Source organism: Natrix helvetica, assembly GCF_964273705.1.
Source record: "Natrix helvetica genome assembly, chromosome: 6".
Taxonomy (NCBI): Eukaryota; Metazoa; Chordata; class Lepidosauria; order Squamata; family Natricidae; genus Natrix; species Natrix helvetica.
This window is the reverse complement of record NC_138553.1, coordinates 20,907,422-20,931,869: the sequence shown is the minus strand read 5'-3', so window position 1 is coordinate 20,931,869 and position 24,448 is coordinate 20,907,422. Positions and strand designations below refer to the sequence as shown.

Sequence of the window (24,448 nt, the reverse complement as noted above, 5' to 3'; positions counted from 1 at the left end):
TTTGATTTGATTTCATCTTTTTCTTCTTTTTGTAATGTGGAAGGCTTTTGTGTTTTTATTTCCGTATTTTACACTGTGTGGTTTTCTTTGTGAGTTGCCAAGACTTGTTTTGATTGTGGCTGCACAGAAATATGTTTAATAAATAAATAAAGAGCCCTACTGGTGATACAAGGAGGAAATCTGACTCATTCAAATTGTCTTACAGAATGCTTAATTTACCAGGTGGTATGTCTGAATTATCTTAGGGGCTTTTTGTTTTGTTTTCTATATGTTTGTGTCCAGTCCTTTTATAAACATTGCTTGAATGTTATCCTGTTGCAGTTGGCTATGGTGATGCAATATTTAATAAAAAAGAGATATAAATTTACCCAGTAATTTCATACATCCTATCAAAATATATGGGGTAGGGTGTTGGTGGGTTTGAGTTAGTCTTTGACTTCTAACAACTGGTTCTGGCGACTGTCTGATCTAATTTTTGCAATTTTCTTGGCTAGATTTACGAGGTGACTTGCCTTCTTCCTAGGACTGACAAAGTGACTGGCCCAAGGTCACCAGCTGGCTTTATGCCTAAGGCAGAACTAGAACTCACCATCTCCCAATTTCTAACCTCATGCCTTAATTCTGATGTTTTAATCACTATACTAAACTGGCTCTCTGTGGGACATAACCACTTGATAAGTGATCATTCTAAAAAAAAATAGTTTCCATAGTACACATTTGTATCAGAGGTGATATTCAGCAGGTTCTGACCAGTTCTGGCGAACCAGTAGCGGAAATTTTGAGTAGTTTGGAGAACCAGTAAATGGTCCTCTGACTGGCCCCCACCCCCATCTATTTTCTGCCTCCGGAGTCCCAGCTGATCGGGAGGAAATGGGGATTTTGCAGTAAACTTCCCCTGGAGTAGGGTGGGAATGGAGATTTTACCACCTAGAGTGGGGTGGGAATTGCAATTTTATAGTATCCTTCCCATGCCAGGCCCACCAAGCCACGCCCACAGAACAGGTAGTAAAAAATCTTGAATCCCACCACTGATTTGTATCTACCTTCCTATTATATTTTTGAGTGAAGTAACTGTTGTTTTTCAGAGAACAGAGGATGGGATGTTTATGGTTCCCTCAATTTTCTTTACCATCATTGACTGTATTATTTTAGGCTATTGGTGTTTTAATTTAGAAATATTTGGAGAGGAATTTTCTGAACAAAGAAAATATCTCAAGCCACTTTTGCATTCTTAAATACAGGATTTTCACAGAGACACTTTCACATGGAAGCATCAATTTCAGTTCATTAGTTAATATAACAGGGCTAGAATCTATGTAGAGCTGTCAATTTGCAGGTTTAAGATTTAACACATGTAGATGTTACTGACAGTATGTATATTTGTAATTCCTTTCCAGGTGACCTCATAGTTTTCTTTTCTAGACAAATTTGTGAGTGTACATGATGATGATGTTATCCATATGTCAAATAACATTTTGTGCGTCTATGGAAATGGATTAAAAACTTTTTGCTTTAATAATTTCAAGGAAGCACAAGATTTACTGTTTCTCTTCTCTGTCACTTATTGTGGGAGTAAATGAAGAGATCTGTCAATTGTAAATGTTTGCACAAATACATCAAGCACATTTTTCACCCTCATTATCTCTAGCTATGTTTTAACCTTCACAGCTTTCTTTTTTAATTATCACAGTTTATTCATATAATCACCCATATAAAGGGATATGAGTATGACCTAATCCCATCCAATTCACCCAGACTAAAAAAACAACAACCATACAGGTAGTCCTTGATTTACAACCAATCATTTAGTAACCATTCAAAGTTACAACTATACTGAAAAAGTAATTTACAATCACTGCTCACACAATCATTGCAGCATCTTCATGGCCATGTGATCAAAATTCAGGTGCTTGACAACTGCCTTGTTTTATGACATTTGCAGCATCCCAGGGTCATGCGATGGCTGGCCTTTTGCAATCTTTTCCGTCAGCTTCTGACAATCAAAACTCAATGGGAGAAGCCGGATTTGTTTAATACCATGTGATTCACTTAACCCAGGGGTGTTAAACTCCCAGCCCGGGGGGCCAAATGCATCATGCCCACTCCCAGTTTAGCAAAGGGGGAAAAGTCACAATACATCACATGATGACAATATGACAACCTGACTGACACCTCTGACTTAACTGATATGGTTCACTTAACCATGGCAAAAAAATGGCCATAAAACTTCTGGTTTTTTTACATATTGCCTCTCAACAATCAGGGGACAACGAAGTAGAAATGCTGTTCCTTAAAAGTGGGAAATCCTGGCCCAAAGGAACATTATAGGTTACTTCTATACAATGAGAGGAGCGTATGGTTGAACAATCTCCATGTAAATTCTATGACTGCCACCTACTGAGCAAGGAATAAATTACATAATCAGGGCCTGTCTCTTCCCATTTGGGCTGACCAAACGGCCTCTTTCTCAAGAAAAAATTGAGAATTATTTTATTTCTGTGGCATGGAATACCCAACAGCTTCAGTCACCAAAGTCCAGAAAGGCCTCCCTTCAGGGCCGGATTTAGATGAAAAGAGGCCCTAGGCTATTCCACTTATGGGGCCCTTTCACCTCCCATTTTTAAGTTTGTAAATTACATGAGAGATAATAAAATACATCATTACTGTGATATATATCAATATATTAAATGAAACATGTTGTAATTGGTACTAACCTTTATAAAAAATGTGGCACGGATAAATAAAAGGCCCCTCTTGATCTTGAGGCCCGAGGCTGAAGCCTAGTTAGCCTAAAGGAAAATCCGGCCCTGCCTCCCTTGCATGCAGGTGATAAAAAAATACACTAGTCATGTTAAACAAGCATTTATTGCAAGGTTCTACAATCTTTTTCCAAGCATGTTAGGCAATGGTGGGATTCAACCGGTGTAACAACTGGTTCGTTGAGAGCGCGCACAGGTCATTTCAAAACAGCTCTAAAACTTACCTTCGGTGAGTAAAACAGCTGAGGCGCAGCAATCTGCTCTGCCACGCCTATCAGCTGGGCTTCAAACAAAGGAAATATAGGAGAGTCTAGCACAGGGGTGGGTGTTTGATTGTGGCTATCCTGTTTTTGGAACGTGATCACATTTCTTCATCAGTAGGGGATTTTTAAGCTCAGCCTGACAACATTTCAAATACATTTTAGGATACAACATTAAACATCATAGACAAACACTCATTGGGTCAGATACTTGTAGTGTTTTTGCCCCAGGGACCATGGAGCTTTACAAAACATAAAACTAACTAGCCTTTCATAAAAAAAACTGAAATTATTTAAAAATAAACACAATAATTGGGGTCCTGCTACATGCTAAGCCAAGAAACGTAGTTTACAAACCCTACTTGTCCCAGCTTCTGCCAACCTAGCAGTTCAAAAGCATGTAAAAATGCAAGTAGAAAAATAGGAACCACCTTTGGTGGGAAGGTAACAGCATTCCCTGCGCCTTTGGGGTTTAGTCATGCTGGCCACATGACCATGGAGATGTCTTTGGACAGTGCTGGCTCTTCGGCTTTGAAACGGAGATGAGCACCACCTCCTAGTGTCGGGAACGACAAGTACATATGTGCGAAGGGAATCTTTATCTTTACCACCTTTATTATTGTATAAGTAACTCAAGGCAGGAAACATACATAATACTCTTTCCTCCTCCTATTTTTCCCCCCACATGAACAACCCTTGAGGTGGATTGGGCTGAGAGAGTGTGACTGGCCCAAAGTCACCCAACTGGCTGCCATGCCTAAGGCAGGACTAGAATACATAGTTTCCTGGTTTTTAGCTTGGTGCCTTAACCACTAGGACTAGCTGTCCTTTTCCATATTTTAAAATTCTAAAATTTCATGTATTTTAAATAATTCTAAAACAATAATTTTCTTCAAACACTGAACATTTAAAAAAAAGCTTTTAAATTGTCATTATTGCAGTTACCCAAACAGAAAAATCAGCTGAAGCTATTAAATAAAACCCCTTTTCTCCAAGCCGCAGCAGCTAATTTTTATATTTAATTGATAAGAAAAATGTCTGCTTTACCAAACTTCATTTAATCATCATGCAGGTGGAAAAGAGAACCAGGAGATTATATTATAAATATATCCAAAACCAGTGCATTAGGCAACCACGCTATGTGGTATTTTCTTAATAAAGAAAAGAGGCATAATGAGAAATCATTGTAATTAGACTTTAAGAAGCAGAGCAGGTTAATCCAGATAATTACACTCTATCTGCAGTTAAGTACATGGGAACAGGACTATAATTCTATATAGGCTTATTAAGAAGTACTGTAAATTACTTTGAATGCAGCAGGACATAGTCTAATATTAGGGTGCTTGTTTTGCAAAGTAATGATCAGGAGATCTAGTCCTCAGTATTCAGCCTTGGTTCCAAGTGACTGCATCTGTGAGGGGCCTAATCTCTTTCTGCTACTTGTGAATGTCAAATCGGTTTGAAATATGTCCGTCCTTGTCCTTGATTGTATTATGGATGAGAGTGCTCAGTTGGCTTGTGTAACCTAAATCTGAGTTGGCTTAAAGGGAGGGTTTGCATTTCCCCTTCTGAGGTTAGTGTACAACCTGGATATTCTCCTGGACACACAGATACTGCTCAAAGAAGAGTGGCAGCTTTTGTCCAGGACAACCTTTTTTTAAAAAAAATATTTTTAAATATTTTTTTATTTGAACATTTCATATTCCATTAAACAGTGTGTCATCTGGGTACAAATATCTCTGTGCAATCATAATTTACAGTATTCATAACATTGATATTAATTCTTTAATCTTACAATCATCATCATCATCATCATCATCATCATCATCATCATCATCATCCTATTCATTTCTCCCTCTTAACATATCTTCTAATAAGAATATAATAGTAATATTAAACACAATGGTCTTAACAGTCATATTTGTAAGAATCATCATATTGCTTACATCTCTCTCTTAACGCATTTCCTATATTTCACTGATCTCCATTTATTTCTAACTTTTCTTTTTGTTCTCCAACCATCCATAAAATAGCTCCCATATCATATAACATTCAGTTTGTTCTTTCTCCTGTATAAAAGGTAAAGGTAAAGCTTCCCCTCGCCCATATGTGTTAGTCGTTCCTGACTCTAGGGGGCAGTGCTCATCTCCGTTTCAAAGCCGAAGAGCCAGCGCTGTCTGAAGACGTCTCTGTGGTCATGTGGCCGGCATGACTAAACACCGAAGGTGCATGGAACGCTGTTACCTTCCTTTTTAAAAAATAAAAATTACTATTGAGACAGTTAAGTGCCTTCTACCCCATTTTACGACCTTTCTTGCCACACTTAAGTGAATCACTGCAGTTGATTGCCTTACTAATATGGTTGTTAAGTGAATCTGGCTTTCCCGTTGACTTTGCTTGTCAGAAGACTGCAAAAGTTGAGCACATGACCTTGGGAGACAGCAATGGTCATAAATACAAGCCAGTTGCCAAGTGTCTAAATTTTGATCACATAACCATGGGGATGCTGCAACAGTCCTAAGTGTGAAAAGTGATTGTAAGTCCCTTTTTTCAATGCCACTGTAACTTTGAATGGGCACTAAATGAACTGTTGTAAGTCAAGGACTACATGTAGAATTTTTAGTACATTTCTACATGAGAAATGTACTTTAAAAATACTAAGCACAAATTCCAGTGAGCGACCTGCCTTGGTAATAATCCTCTTATTATGGTGGCCTCAACTTTCTTAGTCTGATCTCCTCTGATAAGCTTATCTGCAATCATGGACTGTGGTTCCTTCATCCCTATTTTCTGAGTTCTTGGGACACATGGAACTCTTGAGTGTAGGGGATGTTGGGTTTTGTCAAGAAAACATAAGATTAAAATTGCAGTTAACTCGTCCATGTACTATGTGAAAAAATAACACCAGCCTCTGCATTGTTGCCATACCCGAACCATACTTGACTTGCATTTGATGATATTCTTAAATGACCTATTTCCACCACCACCCCACCTCCCTCGCTTTTCATCCTCTGGCTCCTAGGAGGATTTATGGCCTGTTTACAAATAATTCCCTCTCTACGGTCAAACCATTTTCTAAGGCTGCATTACTATTACTATTAGCCTTCTCATGGTTCCTATCACTCATCTCCTCCCACTTATGACTGCAGTAACTTTGTATCCTTATGATTTATATTGACATTGCTTCCTGATTGCTTATTTGTACCCTATGACTATCATTAAGTGTTGAACCTTATGATTCTTGACAAATGTATCTTGTCCTTTTATGTACACTGAGAGCATATGCACCAAAGACAAATTCCTTGTGTGTCCAATCACTCTTGGCCAATAGAGAATTCCATTCCATTCCATTCCATTTTCTTTTTTCTTTTCTTTTCTATTTTCTTTTCTATTCTTTCTATTCTCCCCTCCCCTTTTTTCCTTTCCTTTTTCTAGTCTAGTTTATAAGGTGGCCTGATACTCATTCGATTTTCATAAACGAAAACCCCACGGCCAAGCTCAAGATTTCTACCTTTTCTAGAGCTTCCCCAATGTTCTCCTCTTTTCCACGCGCGGGGGCGATCAACGAAAGGCGCTTTATTGCACCTCGAAGGACGTTACCGTGTAGCTGAAACAACAGTTGGGTGAGCTGATTATTCGCGGCCTGTCTCTTTAAGAGGCGGGGACCTCACCCCCTCCCGAGGGGAAGGGATCCCGGAAGCCTTGGGAATTGGAACGTTGTGGCTTCTTTGCGTTCCAAAGTGCCCTCCCGCCAGATTCGATGGAACGCCGGCTCCATTGAAGGATAACTGAGCTTCTACAGGAGGCCGAACCGATGAATCGGGGTTTTTTTTCCCCTTCGAAAGTAGCCAGAGATGAAAACAGCAGCGCTTTGCAAACTACCGTAAAGCGAAAAGGAAACCACGATTGGGAGAAAAAATCCGCCAACACCTTAGATTCGGAGATACGCGAATCCACGTTAGCCACAGCTGGCTAGGATCTCCGCTGCGTGCCGTACCAAAACCACGGAGGAGACAGATGTCCCCTCTAAATAGGCTGTCTTGCTCTGCTTGGGTGTGGTACTAGGATGCAGGAGGAGCGAATGCTGACGATGCCCCTTCCAGCAAAAACCGTAGGCTCTCCGACGGGAAAGGCGATTCTTCTAATCCTCCCGTGTTAGACGGCCCGCCTGCCTCTTGGAAAGCTGAGTGTGTCCACCTTTTTAACCTTCTCAGATGGTTTCCTCAAGTCCAGGAGATGAATCCTTCTTCTTCTCCAGATCCTTAATATCTTCACTTCAGGAAGGATGAGTATTTTTTGTTACTGGACTTCCCGGAACCTCTTCCCCAGGGTCAGAATCCTCACTGTGAAGAAAACCCTGTGTTTTGTAAGGAAATGGAGGAAAACACGGGCGACTCGGTTCCCTCGTGTTAATATCCAAAACTGGTCTGGATGCCAGGCAGTGGCAAAGATCCTGTTTGTATGCTGGGGGATTGAAGGATTGTCTCGGAAGACCAAGTGTGAAGGGGTCACTAGTCAAGCTATCAACACCCACATTGGTGGTCTTCTTAATCAAGCAAGGCTTTCTTCAGTGGCTTTCCTTCGGGATCTTGGATTTGCCTTCTGTATAATTATCCGAGGTTTCATCTTGTTATTGAAGTTTAGCCCTTTGATCTGGTTTTATCCTTTTACCTATTTTTCTCCCAGCTTTGCTAGACTCTGGCTCCACCTGCTTCTTAAGTTTACAGAGTCCTCTGGTCCCACGTTCATCAAACTGGGGCAGTGGGCAAGCACCAGGCGGGACCTCTTTTCTGAAGAGTTTTGTGTCAAGTTCTCCAAGCTTCACATCAAAGTGGTTCCTCACTCATGGGATTACACCAGACACGCTTTGGATAAAGCCTTTGGAGAAGTCTGGGAGAAGCTATTCGTGTTTCAAAGCAGGGAACCTATAGGATCTGGGTGTGTGGCTCAAGTATACAAAGCTTACGTAGATAATTCCATGCTAAGAGACCCAGTGCTGCGCGAACGTGCAAAGATTTCTGTGGTGGATTCTGCTCTGGAGGTCTGGAAGATCTCAGGTCTTAAAGGACTTTTCAGATGGTTCTGGTGGAGGAAGCACAAAGATGTTTTGGAAAGTGACCATCAACCGCCTCACAAATACGATTTCTATGAAAGCGTCGTACAGAATTCCAGCTCTGGAAGTCTAAGCCCACCCTTATTTTCCAAGGGGAACCATATTTTCCCAGTAGCCATCAAGGTAATATGGCTGCAGAATTGTTCGTTCCTACTTAGCAACATATAACAAAATGGATAGGTTGGATTTGGTTAAGAAGATTTAAAGCAGTGTTTCTCAAACTTGGCGACTTTAAGTCCTGTGGACTTCAACTCCCAGAATCTATGCTGGCTGGGGGATTCTGGGAGTTGAAGTCCACAGGACTTAAAGTCGCCAAGTTTGAGAAACACTGATTTAAAGCATAAAAACAATTTGCTCGTCCCCCCCCTCCCCCCCAAATGCAAGTTATAGTAACTAGTTTAGCAGAACTTGAAGAGCTAAACGGGCTTGGGCCCTGTTTGAAGTCTGGTGGGGCTTAGTTGTTGTTGGGGCGATCACGTAATCCCATAGTGATATTGGATTGGGAAGTCTCCAGAAATGGCAATTGGCAACCATTTTTGTTACCAAGAAAACTACATGGGTGTGTTCATGTAGTCACCGGATCTCTCAAAGGATTTGTTTTTAATTTTTCAATTTTACTACTGCTACTTTTAAAATAAGTTGTAAGCATTTAAAGCAAACATTAAAATGCAATAAAATGTCCGTGGAGTACATATAGGCGGAACCAAGGAGTAAGTTTCATTGAATATAAGTGGACAAATGTGTTAACATAAACTTGTCTAGAGCTGTTGTAACTTGCTCCTTGACTACCATTATTTCCTCCCTTATGAATCACAGATACTTTTGAGCTTTCCTGAATAATGTAATAAGTCTGTAACTAAAATGTTACAGTTTTGGAATTGTAATAATGTATTTGGTGAATGGTGCAATTTCAAATACTGATCTCAAAATATGTTATGATTTGACACTATGTGCCTGTACTCAATTCTGTTGAATTCAGGAGTTTATATACCCGGATCAATTGTTGTAATAGGAATACATCCTTAGTTTATTATCCCATTATAATAGCAATAGCACTTAGACTTATGGATCAATTAAATATGCATATGAATAAAAAGGCAAGATGCCTGAGGAACAGAGAATGTGTTTGTTCCTCTGATATGTTTCATTGTTTTCTCCAAACCTGATCACTCCAGCAATATTTTTTTCACTGTTTTCTGAATGCCCAACCAGCAAAGCAACTGTATTTGTGCAAGTTGTCTTATTCTAAAAAAAATTGTGAGCATTGGTAGTGGTGTTGATTTTAAATAGGATATTCTTAAAATCCCCCTAGTTTATTCAGAGGCACCTTTTTAGTTCACTTTCAAATTATAAATCTATTTCAATAGTTCAGAGCAGTGTTTTTCAACTTTCAATTGGCTGGGGAATTCTGAAAGTTGGAAGTCCACTCATCTTCAAATTGCCAAGGGTGGGAAACTTTGCCCCACAGATAATAAAGGCTAGAATTTGTAAGAACAGAGACGCTTCCTGGAAGTATTACAATTATATTCCCATACAATAAATAATAACATATGGAAGTATGGATCATATCATCACGATACCTGAATTGCTGACAATGAGTGGATGTTTGTTCGTAAGATATTTGTTTGTCTTGTGTCTTGCTTAGGTGCTGCATCCTGGATTGGTTCGGCAGGTCCAGATGGATTTATTTATCATGAAAATTGGCAGTCGAATTCTTGAGCTTTTCCCTGGAATTAGGTGGCTCAGTGTGACTGAGATTGTGGAAGAGTTTGAGAAACTAATGATTCAGCAGGTAGAAACAGTTTGCCTTGGACTTTACCTTGTAGTTTTGTTTTATTATTTTATTTTCTGCACTCATGTCTCTCTAGGCAGGGGTGACAAAACTCAGGCACAGGGTGCTTAAATCGGGCCTGTGGGGGCCAGCCTGGAAATAGCAAAGGACCACCCTGTGGTGCCTCTGGCAGCCAAAATGGAGCACCGGGAGGCACATACGGCCCTCCCCTGCCCCGCTTTGGCCAGCAGGGTGCTGCAGGAGGCGTCAGTCCCATCTCCCAGGCTCAGCCAGCCTGCAGAGTAGGACTACAGTGCTGATACGGCTCTCAAAGAAATCTAGTTTGACACCCCTGTTCTAGGCCAATGTTTCTCATTTTCAGGAACTTTAAGGTACCATATTTTTCGGACTATAAGATGCACTGGAGTATAAGACGCACCATGATTTTAAAGAGGTAAATTTTAAAAAAAGTTTTTGCACTCTGCAGGCTTCCCAAACCCTCTGCACGCCTCATTTTTTGCACACAAAAAAAGGGCATGCAGAGCTTTTGGAGGCTTGTTGAGTTCTCCTGAGGGTGGGTGGGGGCACAAATGAGCAAAAACAGCCCATGTTTTGCTTGTTTTTGCCCTCCCTAGCTTCCAGGAGCACTTGTAAGCTTCCCAAACCCTCTGCATGTATATTTTTTCAAAGGGGGCAGGGTTTTGGGAGGCCAAAAAGGCTGTATTCAGTGTATAAGACGCACCCAGATTTTCACCCTCTTTTCGGGGGGGGGAAAGGTCTGTCTTATACTCTGAAAAATACAGTATATGAATTTTAACTTGTGTTAAAGTTGCTGAGGTTGAGAAACACTGCTCTAAGTGAAGAATTATTTATACTTACAATACAATACAATAGTAGAGTTGGAAGGGACCTTGGAGGTCTTCTAGTCCAACCCCCTGCCTATGCAGGAAACCCTATACGGTTCCAGACAAATGGCTATCCAACATCTTCTTAAAGACTTCCAGTGTTGGGGCATTCACAACTTCTGGAGGCAAGCTGTTCCACTGATTAATTGTTCTAACTGTCAGGAAGTTTCTCCTCAGTTCTAAGTTGCTTCTCTCCTTGATTAGTTTCCACCCATTGCTTCTTGTTCTGTCCTCAGGTGCCTTGGAGAATAGCTTGACTCCCTCTTCTTTGTGGCAACCCCTGAGATATTGGAACACTGCTATCAGGTCTCCCCTAGTCCTTCTTTCTCTTAAGCTAGACATACCTAGTTCCTGCAACCGTTCTTCATATGTTTTAGTCTCCAGTCCCCTAATCATCTTTGTTGCTCTTCTCTGCACTCTTTCTAGAGTCTCCACATCTTTTTTACATCGTGGCGACCAGAACTGAATGCAGTATTCCAAGTGTGGCCTTACCAAGGCATTATAAAGTGGTATTAACACTTCATGTGATCTTGATTCTATCCCTCTGTTGATGCAGCCTAGAACTGTGTTGGCTTTTTTGGCAGCTGCTGCACACTGCTGGCTCATATTTCAATGGTTGTCCACTAGAACTCCAAGATCCCTCTCACAGTTACTACTATTGAGCACGATACCACCTATACCCGTGATGGCGAACCTATGGCACGCGTGCCGGAAGTGGCACGCAGAGCCATTTCTCCTGGCACGCGGAGCATCTCCAGTTCCTCTTCCGGGTTCGGGCGCAGCAGCCAGCTGGTCTTGACACGCATTGGTGTGCCAGAAAGCAGAAGTGGAGCCGCCCGGTGCGCATGCGCACACTAGGAAAATGATCTTTTTGTTTCCAGGGTGCACATGCGTGTCGGCCATTTGGTGATCTGGTTCCTGGCATGCATGCACACAAAAAACCAGCAACAGGAAGAGCAACGGCCGCGCGTGCCCAAAGACACAGAGCGGGGTTCCTGGCCATTGCTTCTTAGTAGAGCTATGGTCGGGGCTTCCCTCCCTCCCTCGCGTGAGTGGGCTTCTTGCATAGAAGCAACCGGGAAGCCACCGGCTGGAAGCAGCAGCACAACAGTCACCGTTACCAGGGGCGAAGGGGTGGCGGTGGCGAGAACGGGCGACCGCCGCCCCTTTGTCTCTTCCCCAACAGCGGCTGTTGCGCTTCCGCTTCCAGGCGGGATGCTGGCGTAGGAGCTGCTGGTGGGGAGGCGAGCTACCTGCATAAAGACGCCGCCGAGGGTCTGGCAGAATATATCCCGGCTGGAAGCGGCAGCGCTCCAGACCGTGGATCCTCATCAGAGCTGCAGGCTGGAGCTCTGAAGAAGTCTGCTCAGGCGGGGGGGGGGGGACGCCTGGGACTGCCCGTCCTTACCATCGCTACTCCTTTGCTGTTGCGCTGCTTCTTCCAGCCGGGATATATTCTGCCAGACCCTCGGTGGTGTCTTTATGCGGGTAGCTCTCCTCTCTGCCAGCATCCCGGCTGGAAGCAGAAGCGCAACAGCCGCTGTTGGGGAGAGGATGAAGGGGCGGTGGTCGCCCGTTCTCTCCACCGCCACCCCTTCGCCCCTGGTAACAGCGATTGTTGTGTTGCTGCTTCCAGCTGGGACACTGGATGAGCTGCTGGCAGGAAGGCGAGCTACCCGCATAATGTCGCCGCTGAGGATCTGGCAGAATATATCCTGGCTGGAAGCGGCAGTGCTCCAGACCGCGGATCCTCATCAGAGCTGCAGGCTGGAGCTCTGAAGAAGTCTGCTCAGGTGTGGGGGGGAAACCCTTGCCCATCCTTGCCTCCGTCGCCCCCTCACCCCCAGCGGCTGTCACAGTGCTGCTTCTGGCTGGGATGCTGGAGCAGCCAGAAGGAGAAGCTGCCGTGTGGGAGGTGGGCGGGGCAGACACCTATTGCAAATGCTTCTCCCCCAGTGCAGTCCAAGAGACAGCAAAGAGCCTCGGGAGGGTGGGGGAGGCTGTTTTCACCCTCCCCAAGCTCCTTGAAAGCTTCTCGAGCCTGGGGAGGGTGAAAAACGGGTGTATCACTTGCCAAAAGGGAGGGGTCCGTCCTTGCCATCACTACTCCTTTGCTGTTGCGCTGCTGCTTCCAGCCAGGATATATTCTGCCAGACCCTCGGTGGTGTCTTTATGCGGGTAGCTCACCTCTCCGCCGGCAGCTCCTCCGCCAGCATCCCGGCTGGAAGCAGAAGCGCAACAGCTGCTGTTGGGGAGAGGATGAAGGGGCGGTGGTCGCCCGTTCTCTCCACCGTCACCCCTTCGCCCCTGGTAACAGCAGCTGTTGCGCTGCTGCTTCTAGCCGGGACGCTGGATGAGCTGCTGGCAGGGAGGCGAGCTACCCGCATAAAGACGCCGCCAAGGGTCTGGCAGAATATATCCCGGCTGGAAGTAGCAGCGCTCTGGACTGTAGATCTTCATTAGAGCCACGGGCTAGAGCCGTGCAGCAGCCCGCTCGTGTGGGGAGGGAGGGAAACCCTTGCCCATCCTTGCCTCCGTCGCCCCCTCACCCCCAGCGGCTGTCACAGTGCTGCTTCTGGCTGGGATGCTGGAGCAGCCAGAAGAAGGAGAAGCTGCCGTGGGGGAGGTGGGCGGGGCAGACACCGATTGCAAATGTTTCTCCCCCAGTGCAGTCCGAGAGACAGCAAAGAGCCTCGGGAGGGTGGGGGAGGCTGTTTTCACCCTCCCCAAGCTCCTTGAAAGCTTCTCGAGCCTGGGGAGGGTGAAAAACGGGTCTATCGCTTGCCAAAAGGGAGGGGTCACACGCATGCGCAGGGTGTGTTTGCGCGCATGCGCAATGGGGGGGTGTCATGCGCATAGCATTATGGGTATGGCACGCCTGCCTACGACCACCCTGCGCTCCCCCCGCTTTTGGCACGGGAGCCCAAAAAGGTTCGCCATCGCTGACCTATACTGTACCTGTGCATTCCGTTTTTGTTGCCTAAATGTAGAACCTTACTCTTTTCACCATTGAATTTCATTTTATTAGATAGTGCCCAATGTTCAAGTTTGTCAAGATCCTTCTGTATCTTAAGCCTATCTTCTGGAGTGTTGGCTATTCCTGCCAGCTTGGTGTCATCTGCAAATTTGATGAGTTCCCCATTTATTCCCTCATCCAAATCATTGATGAAGATGTTGAAGAGTACTGGGCCTAAAACAGAGCCTTGGGGTACTCCACTGCATACTTCCCTCCATGTAGATGCAGTTCCATTGAGGACTACACATTGAGTGCGCTTGGTCAGCCAGTTACGAATCCATCTGGTGGTGATGCTGTCTAACCCACATTCTTCTACTTTATCTAGTAGTAGGTTATGGTCTACCTTATCAAAAGCCTTACTGAAGTCCAAGTAAACTATATCAACGGCATTCCTCTGGTCCACTAATTTTGTCACATTATCAAAGAATGCAATAAGATTAGTCTGGCATGATCTGTTTTTGACAAATCCATGTTGGCTTTTGGCTATTACTTTGTTTGCTTCTAGGTGTTCGCAAATTCGTTGCTTGATTATTTTTTCCAGAATCTTTCCTGGTATTGAGGTCAGACTTCACAGCTTTCCATTTGTGGAATTTCATTTCACATTATTGCAACTGGAATTAATATTTGTAAACAATAAGTATGATCTATAAAGTTTTAGAAGAATGTTATGTTTGGTATTCCAATCTCTTTCCTCCCTTAATTTTGGTTTTCTGCATCTTCCCTATCAACCAGTATCTTTCATAGTATCAACTTTTTGGCTGTTTTTTCCATCCCCATTTATTGAGGTTTTCTTTAATAAATAAATAAATATAAATTTGGACTCTTGCAAACCTATAATATTCCCCAGACTGATTTTATTACTCAATATTTTATTTCATGTAGTTGTGTTTTAAACTTTCCATATCCTTAATAATATTTTAAAAATATATTTTTTTAAGATTTCAGTGAGAAAATATGATAAACATTGTGTTTTGTGAGACTAAAAACAACTATAAATGTCTCTAGAAGGGAAGACATTTGGACAATTTGACACATATAATCCTGATATCTCACAAGGCAGATCTTTTGTGACATCATGCTGCATATTAAGTCATTTTTGTTGTAGATGGAAACAGAAGCCTATGAATCCAGCTAATTTATTCCAGGTGTAACCTTTTATCAAGATGCATTCTTTTCAGCAATCTGTAAGATATTTCAGCTTTGTCATCCATATTATTACTGATGGTAGCACAAGATACTGCTTGTTCATAAGATTATTTTATTTATTTTGCTATTTTTACTAAGTATGAAACCCAACAATGTTCTAAAGAAGGTTAGTCTATTAGGTAACATTGGCCCACAGCTCCACAGCATTGGTTTTATGGCTAAATGAGGATTTGAATATGGTTATCTTAGTGTAATAAGAATGTGTGGTCCTTGTATGTTTCCCTTTTTCTTCACTTCTTTTAGATTGACTTGTGCTATGAAGCAAAAAACCTAGAACACTTCCACCTGAATTTCAAGGGTACAGATTATGTGAGGTTTCCCCTTCCTCTTCACCCATTTGTGACAAAAAATGTCCTAGTGGAAACTTTTGAGGTAAGAATAATGGTTAGATGAAGCAGGGAAAGACCTCTACCCAGTATAATAGGGATGCTGGGAGATGTGGTTCAGCAACATCTATAATTTCCACTGAGACTTTGGGTGATCAACTTTCCCATTTCTTTCAGTTAACAAAAATATATGTTAACTGACTTGATGAATAGTTAAAAAGCTAAAGGTTCCCCTCGCACATATGTGCTAGTCGTTCCTGACTCTAGAGGACGGTGCTCATCTCCGTTTCAAAGCTGAAGAGCCAGTGCTGTTCAAAGACATCTCTGTGGTCATGTGGCCGGCATCAGGGGTGAAATCCAGCAGGTTCTGACAGGTTCTGGAGAACCGGTAGTGAATGTTTGAGTAATTCGGAGAACTGGTAGTGGATATTTTGAGTAGTTCAGAGAACCCGCAAATGCTAGCCCCAGAGTGCGGTGGGAATGAAGATTTTGCAGTATCCTTCCCCTGCCATGCCACCAAGGCATGCCCACTAAGGCATGCCATGTCCACAAAACCACACCCACAGAAACGGTAGTAAAAAATTTTGAATTTCATCACTGGCCAACATGACTAAATGCTGAAGGCACACAGAACGCTGTTACCTTCCCACCAAAGTGCTCCCCATTTTTCTACTTGCATTTTTTGCTTTTGAACTGCTAGGTTGGCAGAAGCTGGGAGAAGTAACAGGAGCTCACTCCATTATGTGGCGCTGGGGATTCGAACTGCTGACCTTTCTGATCGACAAGCTCAATGTCTTAGCCATTGAGCCATCATGTCCCTTTATGAATAGTTAGAGACTTTTAATCTCATGAGTCAGGGAAGCTCATCACTGCATTGGTATCAATGGATTCTCACTTCCCTTCCTCCCAAATTTTGTTACCTGCCTGAGGTGGTAACGTTTGGCAGGATTGCAGAAAGGTGAGAAAAACTTTTACAAAAAAAGAGACAGAGCCTGAAAAATAACAAGAGCAAAATGATAAAAAGGACAGAAAATATTTAATTTTAATGAAGTTTAATAAAATATGAATATTATCTCCCATTATTTAATGTTTTTTCTTCTTCTGTCACTTTGATGGCTATTCAATGACTATTGATGGCTGAAAATGGAAGCCATTATGACTGCATATGTCTAGTGCCGAGAGGCAGCATTTTTGCAATGCTGACAATTTCCATATTTTTAGAGCATAAGACGCACCGGAGTATAAGATGCACCAAGATTTTGAAGAGGTAAATTTAAAAAAAAGTTTTTGCACTCTGCAGACCTCCCAAACCCTTTGCACGCCTCATTTTTTATGAAAAACAGGGCAAGCAAAGAGTTTGAGAGGCCTGCAAAGTGCTCCCGGGGACTGGGGAGGCAAAAACGAGCAAAAAATGGCCTGTTTTTCACTCATTTTTGCCCTCCCCAGCCCCCAGGAGCATTTTGCAGGCCTCCCAAAACCTCTGCAAGTCCATTTTTGTGAAGGGGGCAGGGTTGCAGGAGGCCAAAAATGCTGTATTCAGTGTATAAGACGCACCCAGATTTTCACCCTCTTTTGGGGGGGTGTCTTGTACTCTGAAAAATACGGTAATGACTTATGTTTTGATGGAGAATTCTGCAGCCCATAGTAAATGATGTTTATACTAGATGAGAGTTTTAGACTTCATGTTGCATCATAGAGCATAGTCTTGAAAGATTTCTTGGCAAGTGTGTATGGTTTTCCCTGATTTTCCTGATCTTTGTTTAAGGAGAGCAAACCCATATCCCAATATCTGCACATAGGAACCAACATGGAACTAAGGCAAAAAATAGCCCAGATGGGAATGGATATGCTTCTGAAGATGGTAAGAGAATATTGTTAAGTTGAATTTGGCCAATTTTTTTTTCAATTTAGCTTATATTGTAATAAAGCCGTATAGTGTATTATTTTTTTAAAATATCAAGTCATCCCAATGCTGCAATCTGAATAAATTATGATACTGCATAATGAATTCTTCTCTTAAAATTGCTGGCAAGCGCAGACCAAGCATGATATCTGTCGTCTGGGAGCTGGAATGAGAAAGCAATAATTCCCTATTTGGGGAGGAAAACACTAAATGGAAGAGCCTTCCTAAAGAAACAGCTGTGAGGGTGGAACATGTTGCTGGATGGGGATAGAAACTGAAAGGGCAGGGACTAAAAGAGCATTTGGAATCTAAAATGGAAATAGACTTTTTTGTGGCTCCTATGTGTTTCCTCTGCTACTCTTGCTTATGTTGCTATAACAACAAATTTGCTTAAATACATTAAATATTTAGCAAAAATCCTTAAGAGGGGACTCACCAATTGAACTAAAAACAAAAACCAGCATTCATTGGCAATGGAGGCTGTTGAAAACAGTGATTCTATGCTAGATCATAGCTTCTTAATATTATTTATTTGCCATGAGAAGTTATCTTTATTTTTTAATAAGCTGTATTTTTCAATCATTCAGGTGTTTGTTGATAACTTTGTCCATGCTGATCTGCATCCTGGAAATATCCTGGTTCAGGGAGCAGAGCACTTCGATGACCATCCTGAAGATAAGGTGGTCATAGTGGATCTGTTGGATACACTAATTGTAGAATTACAACCTTCTCCCCCACCACTCCGACTAGTGCTCCTAGATGCAGGGATTGTGGCTGAGTTGCAGAGTGCAGATCTGGAGAACTTCCGGGCAGTGTTCACTGCTGTTGTATTAGGGCAGGTGAGTCCTGAGTTTAAGCTGTGACTTACGTAGCCTCAAAAAGTTCAGAAGGAAATATCCAGTCTTTGAAAAGCACAGCCTGGTTTTCATGATTCACCTCTCCACTGTTGTACCTCTTTAAAAAGTGATTATGTTGAGTTAGAAGCATGGTTCACACATTGTATTGAGACCCAGGTTTTTGAATATGTTACATTTTGCAGGGTTGGCACATGATAAATTCTGAATTCCAGAATTATTGGTTGGATTTCCACAACATTCTCGTGGAAATTAAGCAAACAAAGGCATGTTATAATTTACTAAAAGATGAGGATCCAACCAGTATTTGAATGAGTATAATTATGGTTAAATTAAACTGAAATCGTTTAACTAGAGTTAGAAATAATGAATTTTGGACCAGGATTTACTCCACGGTTCAAAAAAAAAAATCAGGGGTAGCTATGTTTGTACCAAATCTCTTTAGGTTCTAAAGGTACTTTTTTCAAGAGGCAACTTTGCTCAATGGTTTTTCTTTGAAGACATTTCGCTTCTCATCCAAGAAGCTTCTTCAGCTCTACTTGGCCTGCTATATTTTGATCTTGACAATGCTGGAATAAGAACTCCAATAAAGGCAAATATTGGAGAGCAGCAAGGGCTGGGGAACAAATTCTTTGAAAGTGGTGAGTTTTGCTTGGCAAACATCATGCTTTGAATGTACCCCCATAAAAATCTGATTTATTCCATAGGGGGAAAAAGTGGCTGAATTGATTCTTCATCACTCCAGAGCTAACCAGTGCAAAGATGTGGAGAAATTCAAGGCTGACATGGCAGAGTTGGTGACAAGGGCCAGAAACAATGCTGTTGCATTAGGGAAGGTCAGTTGTCTATTTCAGTGTGGTCTTTTTTTGAATGTATCTCTGAGCACAGTGCATGGCCTGCCCCATTATATCTTGCACAGAAGGCATGCTCGGGGTGAAATCAACCAGAAGTATTTGGTGATTCCCAGGAGACATGCCTTTTCTGCTGTGGCACCTTTCTTATGAAACATTTCCCACCACCCCATCCCAAACCAATTACCATATTTTTTGGAATATAAAATGCACCCCCCCCCAAAGAGAGGGAAAATCTGGGTGCGTCTTATACACTGAATACAGCATTTTTGGCCTCCCGAAACTCCACCCCCTTTGCAAAAATGGCCGTGCATAGCCTTTAGGAGGCTTCCAGAGAGCTCCCGGGGGCTGGGGAGGGCAAAAATGAGTGGAAAACAGGCCATTTTTTGCTAGTTTTTGACCCCCCCCCCCTAGCCTCAGGAGCACTGTACAAGCCTCCTAAATGCTATGCATGCCCATTTATGTGAAAAATGGGGCGTTTTGGGGAGGTCTGCAGAGTGCAAAATCTTTTTTAAAAAATTTGCTTCTTCAAAATCTTGCTGCATCTTATATTCTGAAAAATACGGTAGCTCCATTCCTTTTGATATTCTGACAGTCCCTCAAGACCTGGTTATATATTTAGGCTTGGGCTTCCCAGGGAACCAGAGATAAGCTCAGGTGGCTCCATTGCTAGGTGCCAATCCTTATCCTCATTTTGCCTGGGGCTGGTAAATTTGATTTCATATATTTTTTTCATTATTTTTCATATTTCCCCCTCTCCATCTTTTCCCCCTTTTGGCACTTTCTATTTTGTCCTGTTCAGCGGTGAAATGCTACCGGTTTAGACCAGTTCCCCTGAACTGGTAGTAAAAAAAAAGCTACCAATTCACCTGAACTAGTAGGGGAAAAAATGCTACCGGTTCAATCGAACCGGTATTTCTGATGATCAGCTATGACGCCCAATTTATATTAGCTAGAGAGCAGGATTTCCTGCTTTCTAACGCATCTAAATCGCATGGCAAAGCGGATTTCCCTCCCCCCCCTTGCTGTTCTACTTACCTTTGCAGGCGCACTCGGTAGCAGGCTCCACCCACCCATCTGGACGTCATCATGTCCGTTTTTGATGCTCTGCGCATGCACGGAAGGTCCTGCGCATGTGTGGAGGTAGTGTGGGTGAGCAGAGTGCACATGTGCGCACGCGCTCACATCTGCGAACCGGTAGCGAAGGGAAGTAGATTTCACCCCTGGTCTTGTTTATAATCATCTTAGTTTGTATTATTTTCTTATCTTCATCATTTTAAACTTCAATAAAAATATGTTAAAAAGAGTCATTGCCAGTCAGTGTCAGTCATGCCAGGAGTACATAGGACATGATAAAGAGTATACTGCAGCTTTGTATAATCTAGGTCAGGGATACAAAAGAACACACCAGGAGCTGCCACTACAGTGCTTCAGAGTCAGACAGTTGTCCATTTTTTTTTTTGCATTTGAGCAGGGGGATTTAAGGGTCATGCTTAGCACACTCTTCCCCCACCCCCTAAAGAAAATCAGGCCTATCTTGCACCCTGCTCTGGGAGTTTTCAGTTGTTCAGAATGGTGCAGAAAACCTTATTTGGCTCTTCAGCTGACAGAAATTACACACACTTAATCTAAACACACTTCAGTAATGTTGAAAATCTATCGTCCAGTTCTTGGCATGATTCTAAGCTATATTTGAATTGGTTGATTCCTTATTATGGTGCCCTGAGGGATTGAATTGTATTTTTAACTATTTTTCTATTACAGTTTCAAATTGGGAGCTTATTGTCCAGTGTTTTCAAGTTACTGATGACTCATCAGGTGAGATCATTTACATATAAGAACTTTTTCACAATGGCTTAAAGCAGTGGTTCTCAACTTTCCCAATGCCGCAACCCTTTAATACAGTTCCTCATGTTGTGGTGATCCCCAACCATAAAATGGGTGTCTCGATTCCTAAGACCATCGAAAATATATGTTTTCCGATGGTTTTAGGCGACCCCTGTGAAAGGGTCTTTCGACCCCCAAAGGGGTCCCGGCCCACAGGTTGAGAACCACTGGCTTAAAAGCCATGTAACAAGGAGGATGTATATCTCTCATATGTAAAGCACTGCATACATCCAGCTTTTCTGGAGGTTGTAGTTCAAAATTTGAAAGTACCCCAAAATTCTGACTTTTGAAAATAGTTAATACAGGTAGTCTTCAAGTTATGACTGGTCATTTAGTTCACAGTTATAAGGGCCTGGAAAAGGGTGCCTTAGCAGCCATAAAACACTTATGACTGACATAAAATGTCTCCATACAGTAGGGATGTCAAACTCGTGGCCCGCGAGCCAGATGCGTCATGTGCTGGCCACGCCCACGCCCGGTTTAGCGAAGGGGAAAAAAGTCACGATACGTCACGTGATGCCACCATGACGCCGCAGGTTTGACACACAGCCTCCTTCCCATAGTCATGTGATTGTAGTCTAGGTACTTGGGAACCTGTTCACCTGTTTGGGTCTCTGACAAGTTACTAAAAGGCCCACAATCATATAATCGCTATTTGCAGTCTTCTCTACCAGAAAGTCAACTACAAACTACTATATTTGTTTTTATTCCTATTGTAAACATTTTTACAAAAAAGCAGTCTGAAAATGTGAATGTAATTTTCATTTATAAAAAATAGTTCCATTTTTTCCCCCACCTGTTTATTATCTTTGTGCTTTTAGGTAAAGCTGGAAAGCAACTTTGCCTGTGTTGTTTTTGCCATAATGGTTTTGGAAGGTCTTGGTCGCTCCCTAGACCCTGATCTGGATGTTCTGAAGGCAGCTAAACCTCTCCTCATCAACCCACCAAATTAGGAAGAAGTGCCCTCCCCAAACACTTTTGGTGTTTGCATTTGAAAACTAAGAACCTCTTCAGATGCTAAGCACTTTGAACTTTGAATTTAGAAATGAAGGTCTAATCCTTTAAAGAGTACTTGTCTACTTCCGTTGGAAGGAATAGGACTGTCCTGGTCATCTGGTAAGAAAGAACTGGAGGAGTTAAGATTCAGGATGCTGATATTAAATGCTTCTCTGGACACATTCTAGTTCTTCTGCCAACAGGTGATTTGTTCTGTGTTCTGGTACACAGAAAATCGATTATGTTGCACCGGTGTCAAGGAAATCAAACCCATTCAATACTTGTCCAACTCCCATTTCAAGACAATGGAAAACAAAGATGGCATGTATCAATCATCTCTCTCCCTCTCCCTCCCTCCCCCTCTCCCCATTTCTATCAGCATACAGCTTTCTTAGCTGTAGAGAGACTGGAAAGCATCTAAGATTTAACATAGTTCAAACGATTATTGTAATTTCCAGTGAATTGGTATACAGTCATTTATGTTCCAAAATATTATTAGCTAAATTTGTTTTTACTAATAGACATATTTTTAGAAGAATATACTTCTACCTACTGATGTTGGGGAAGTTGGATGAATTAATAAATTATTTTTGGCAAGAAATGGTTTCTCACGGTGCTTCTGGTTTTGTGTAAGTGAAGAAAAAAAAACCCAGACTTTCTAAATGTTTCCTTTTGAATTTTGCTTTGTCAGATCAAAAACATTTGATATTACAAACACGTCCCAGAGATGTGGATGGCAAGAGGTTGGGGAAGTTAGTTTGATACATTTAAGTATATATATTAAAAATGAATATTCCACCTTTCTGACCAAATGTGCATTTCAGGTAGACATCCGAAAGCTATAAATGTGCAATCATAAAAAATAGGATTAATATAGTAAATTGGAATGCAAACTGTTATAACACATATACACAGCCTATAGGCCCTAGAACAGGGATTCCTAAACTTCCTTTGCTAGCGCATCTCCCCTAAAAAGCCAAGCACAAAAATGGACACAACTGAACAATGAAAGCAGTCTAATGAAATTTTATGAACCACTCTTGGGGACGTGTAGTCAAAGTCCAAGGAAGGCACCAATATAATATATACCATGTCATTTCTTTTGAAATACAGAATTAGTAGTAAAGGAGCAGATGGTAAGATGGGTGCAGAATTTTGGCTATAATATTGAATTAGAAAAATGGGAAAAATTTGGGGGGAATAAATTTAAAAATGACTCTGTGGCATACAAGGAGAACCAGTATAAAATGTTTTACAGATGGCACTTATCGCTTGCAAGACTAGCAAAAATATCACCAACAATATCTCCAAAATGCTGAAAATGTGAAAAAGCGCATGGAATATACCAGGGGTGTCCAAACTTGGGAACTTTAAGACTTGTGGACTTCAACTCCCAGAATTCCCCAGCCAGCCATGCTGGCTGGGGAATTCTGGGAGTTGAAGTCCACAAGTCTTAAAGTTCCCAAGTTTGGACACCCCTGGAATATACTATCATACAAGTGTACTTGCGAGGCGGCCAAAAAATATTGGAAAAAAGTTAAAAGTTGGCTGGAGCCTATAACAGGAAATCAAATTGACTGGAAACCAGAGACATTCCTATTAGGTATAATGACGACTAAACATAAAAAAGAGACCCTATATCTGATCTTACATATAATTACAGCGGCTAGGATTGCATTCACACAGATATGGAAGAATAAGTCAACACCAAGTGAAGATGAAATAATAAGAAAGATTCTTGACTGTGCTGAGATGGACAAGTTAACAAAAGAAATCAAAAGGAAAGGAAGAGACAGAATATTATTTGGTATGGGAAAAATAAAGGATAAATGTTATATAAGGTAGATAAGTAAATGATAATGAAATAAAGGTTAAAAATGGTAAAACTCAATGGAAAGGTATTGGGAGGGAAAATACTGTACATAAAAATATTCAAAACTGCTATAAGAGGGAACATGAAGTTCCAGTGTGTTGAATAATGTAGCCTATGTCTTTGTAGTTGTGTGTTTAAAATAAAAAAAATGCCATTCAAATAATAATAATATATATCACGTCAGATCTACCAAATTCAGATTTTTAATCTGGATTTTGGCTTTCAGGAAACCCAAAGTATCCACTGATAAGTCCAAACCAATATTACCCTTAAAATAGACAATAGCACAACTTCACCTAACTGCTAGGAAACTCTCAATGCTGGCTGGGGAATTCTGTAAAGTTACTGAGACTGAGAAGCACTGGCCTTTAGAATTAGGAATATAATAGGGCTGTCTTTTTGCTCACAGTCAATCCTATTTGTGTAGAATTCTGTGTGCTTGGTGATCCTGCTCACAAGTATAGCATGCTCACCCCTGACGTTGCAGTGGAGATGATTTTACTTTTAGCTGACAAAATAGAGAAAAAGATGAGCACCATTAGAGATCTGTAACAAGGAAGAGAATTCCAACTCAGAAGGCAGCGTAAAGCTTTGTTGCCAATAACAGTTTGAGTAATCTCCAAAATGCAGGAGCATTAGACTTGACAGGTGATTAAATTAATCCATTAGGTGCTTCTAATCCCAAACCATTAAAAACTGCAGGTTAACAGCAAGCATATGGCCTGGCA

The 24,448-nt window shown here is 41.9% G+C and overlaps 1 protein-coding gene across 1 annotated transcript; it reads left to right on the top strand.

Moving 5' to 3' along the window:
• The first annotated feature begins 6,708 nt into the window (after window positions 1–6,708).
• On the top strand, window positions 6,709–22,448 carry ADCK2 (aarF domain containing kinase 2). The gene is made up of 8 exons (XM_081957890.1): window positions 6,709–8,255; window positions 9,778–9,924; window positions 15,274–15,402; window positions 17,122–17,217; window positions 17,847–18,098; window positions 18,821–18,949; window positions 20,729–20,782; window positions 21,673–22,448. Exons 1-8 carry the CDS (start codon window positions 7,305–7,307, stop codon window positions 21,802–21,804), a joined length of 1,890 nt encoding a protein of 629 aa, XP_081814016.1. The 5' UTR covers window positions 6,709–7,304; the 3' UTR covers window positions 21,805–22,448.
• Window positions 22,449–24,448: the final 2,000 nt, after the last annotated feature.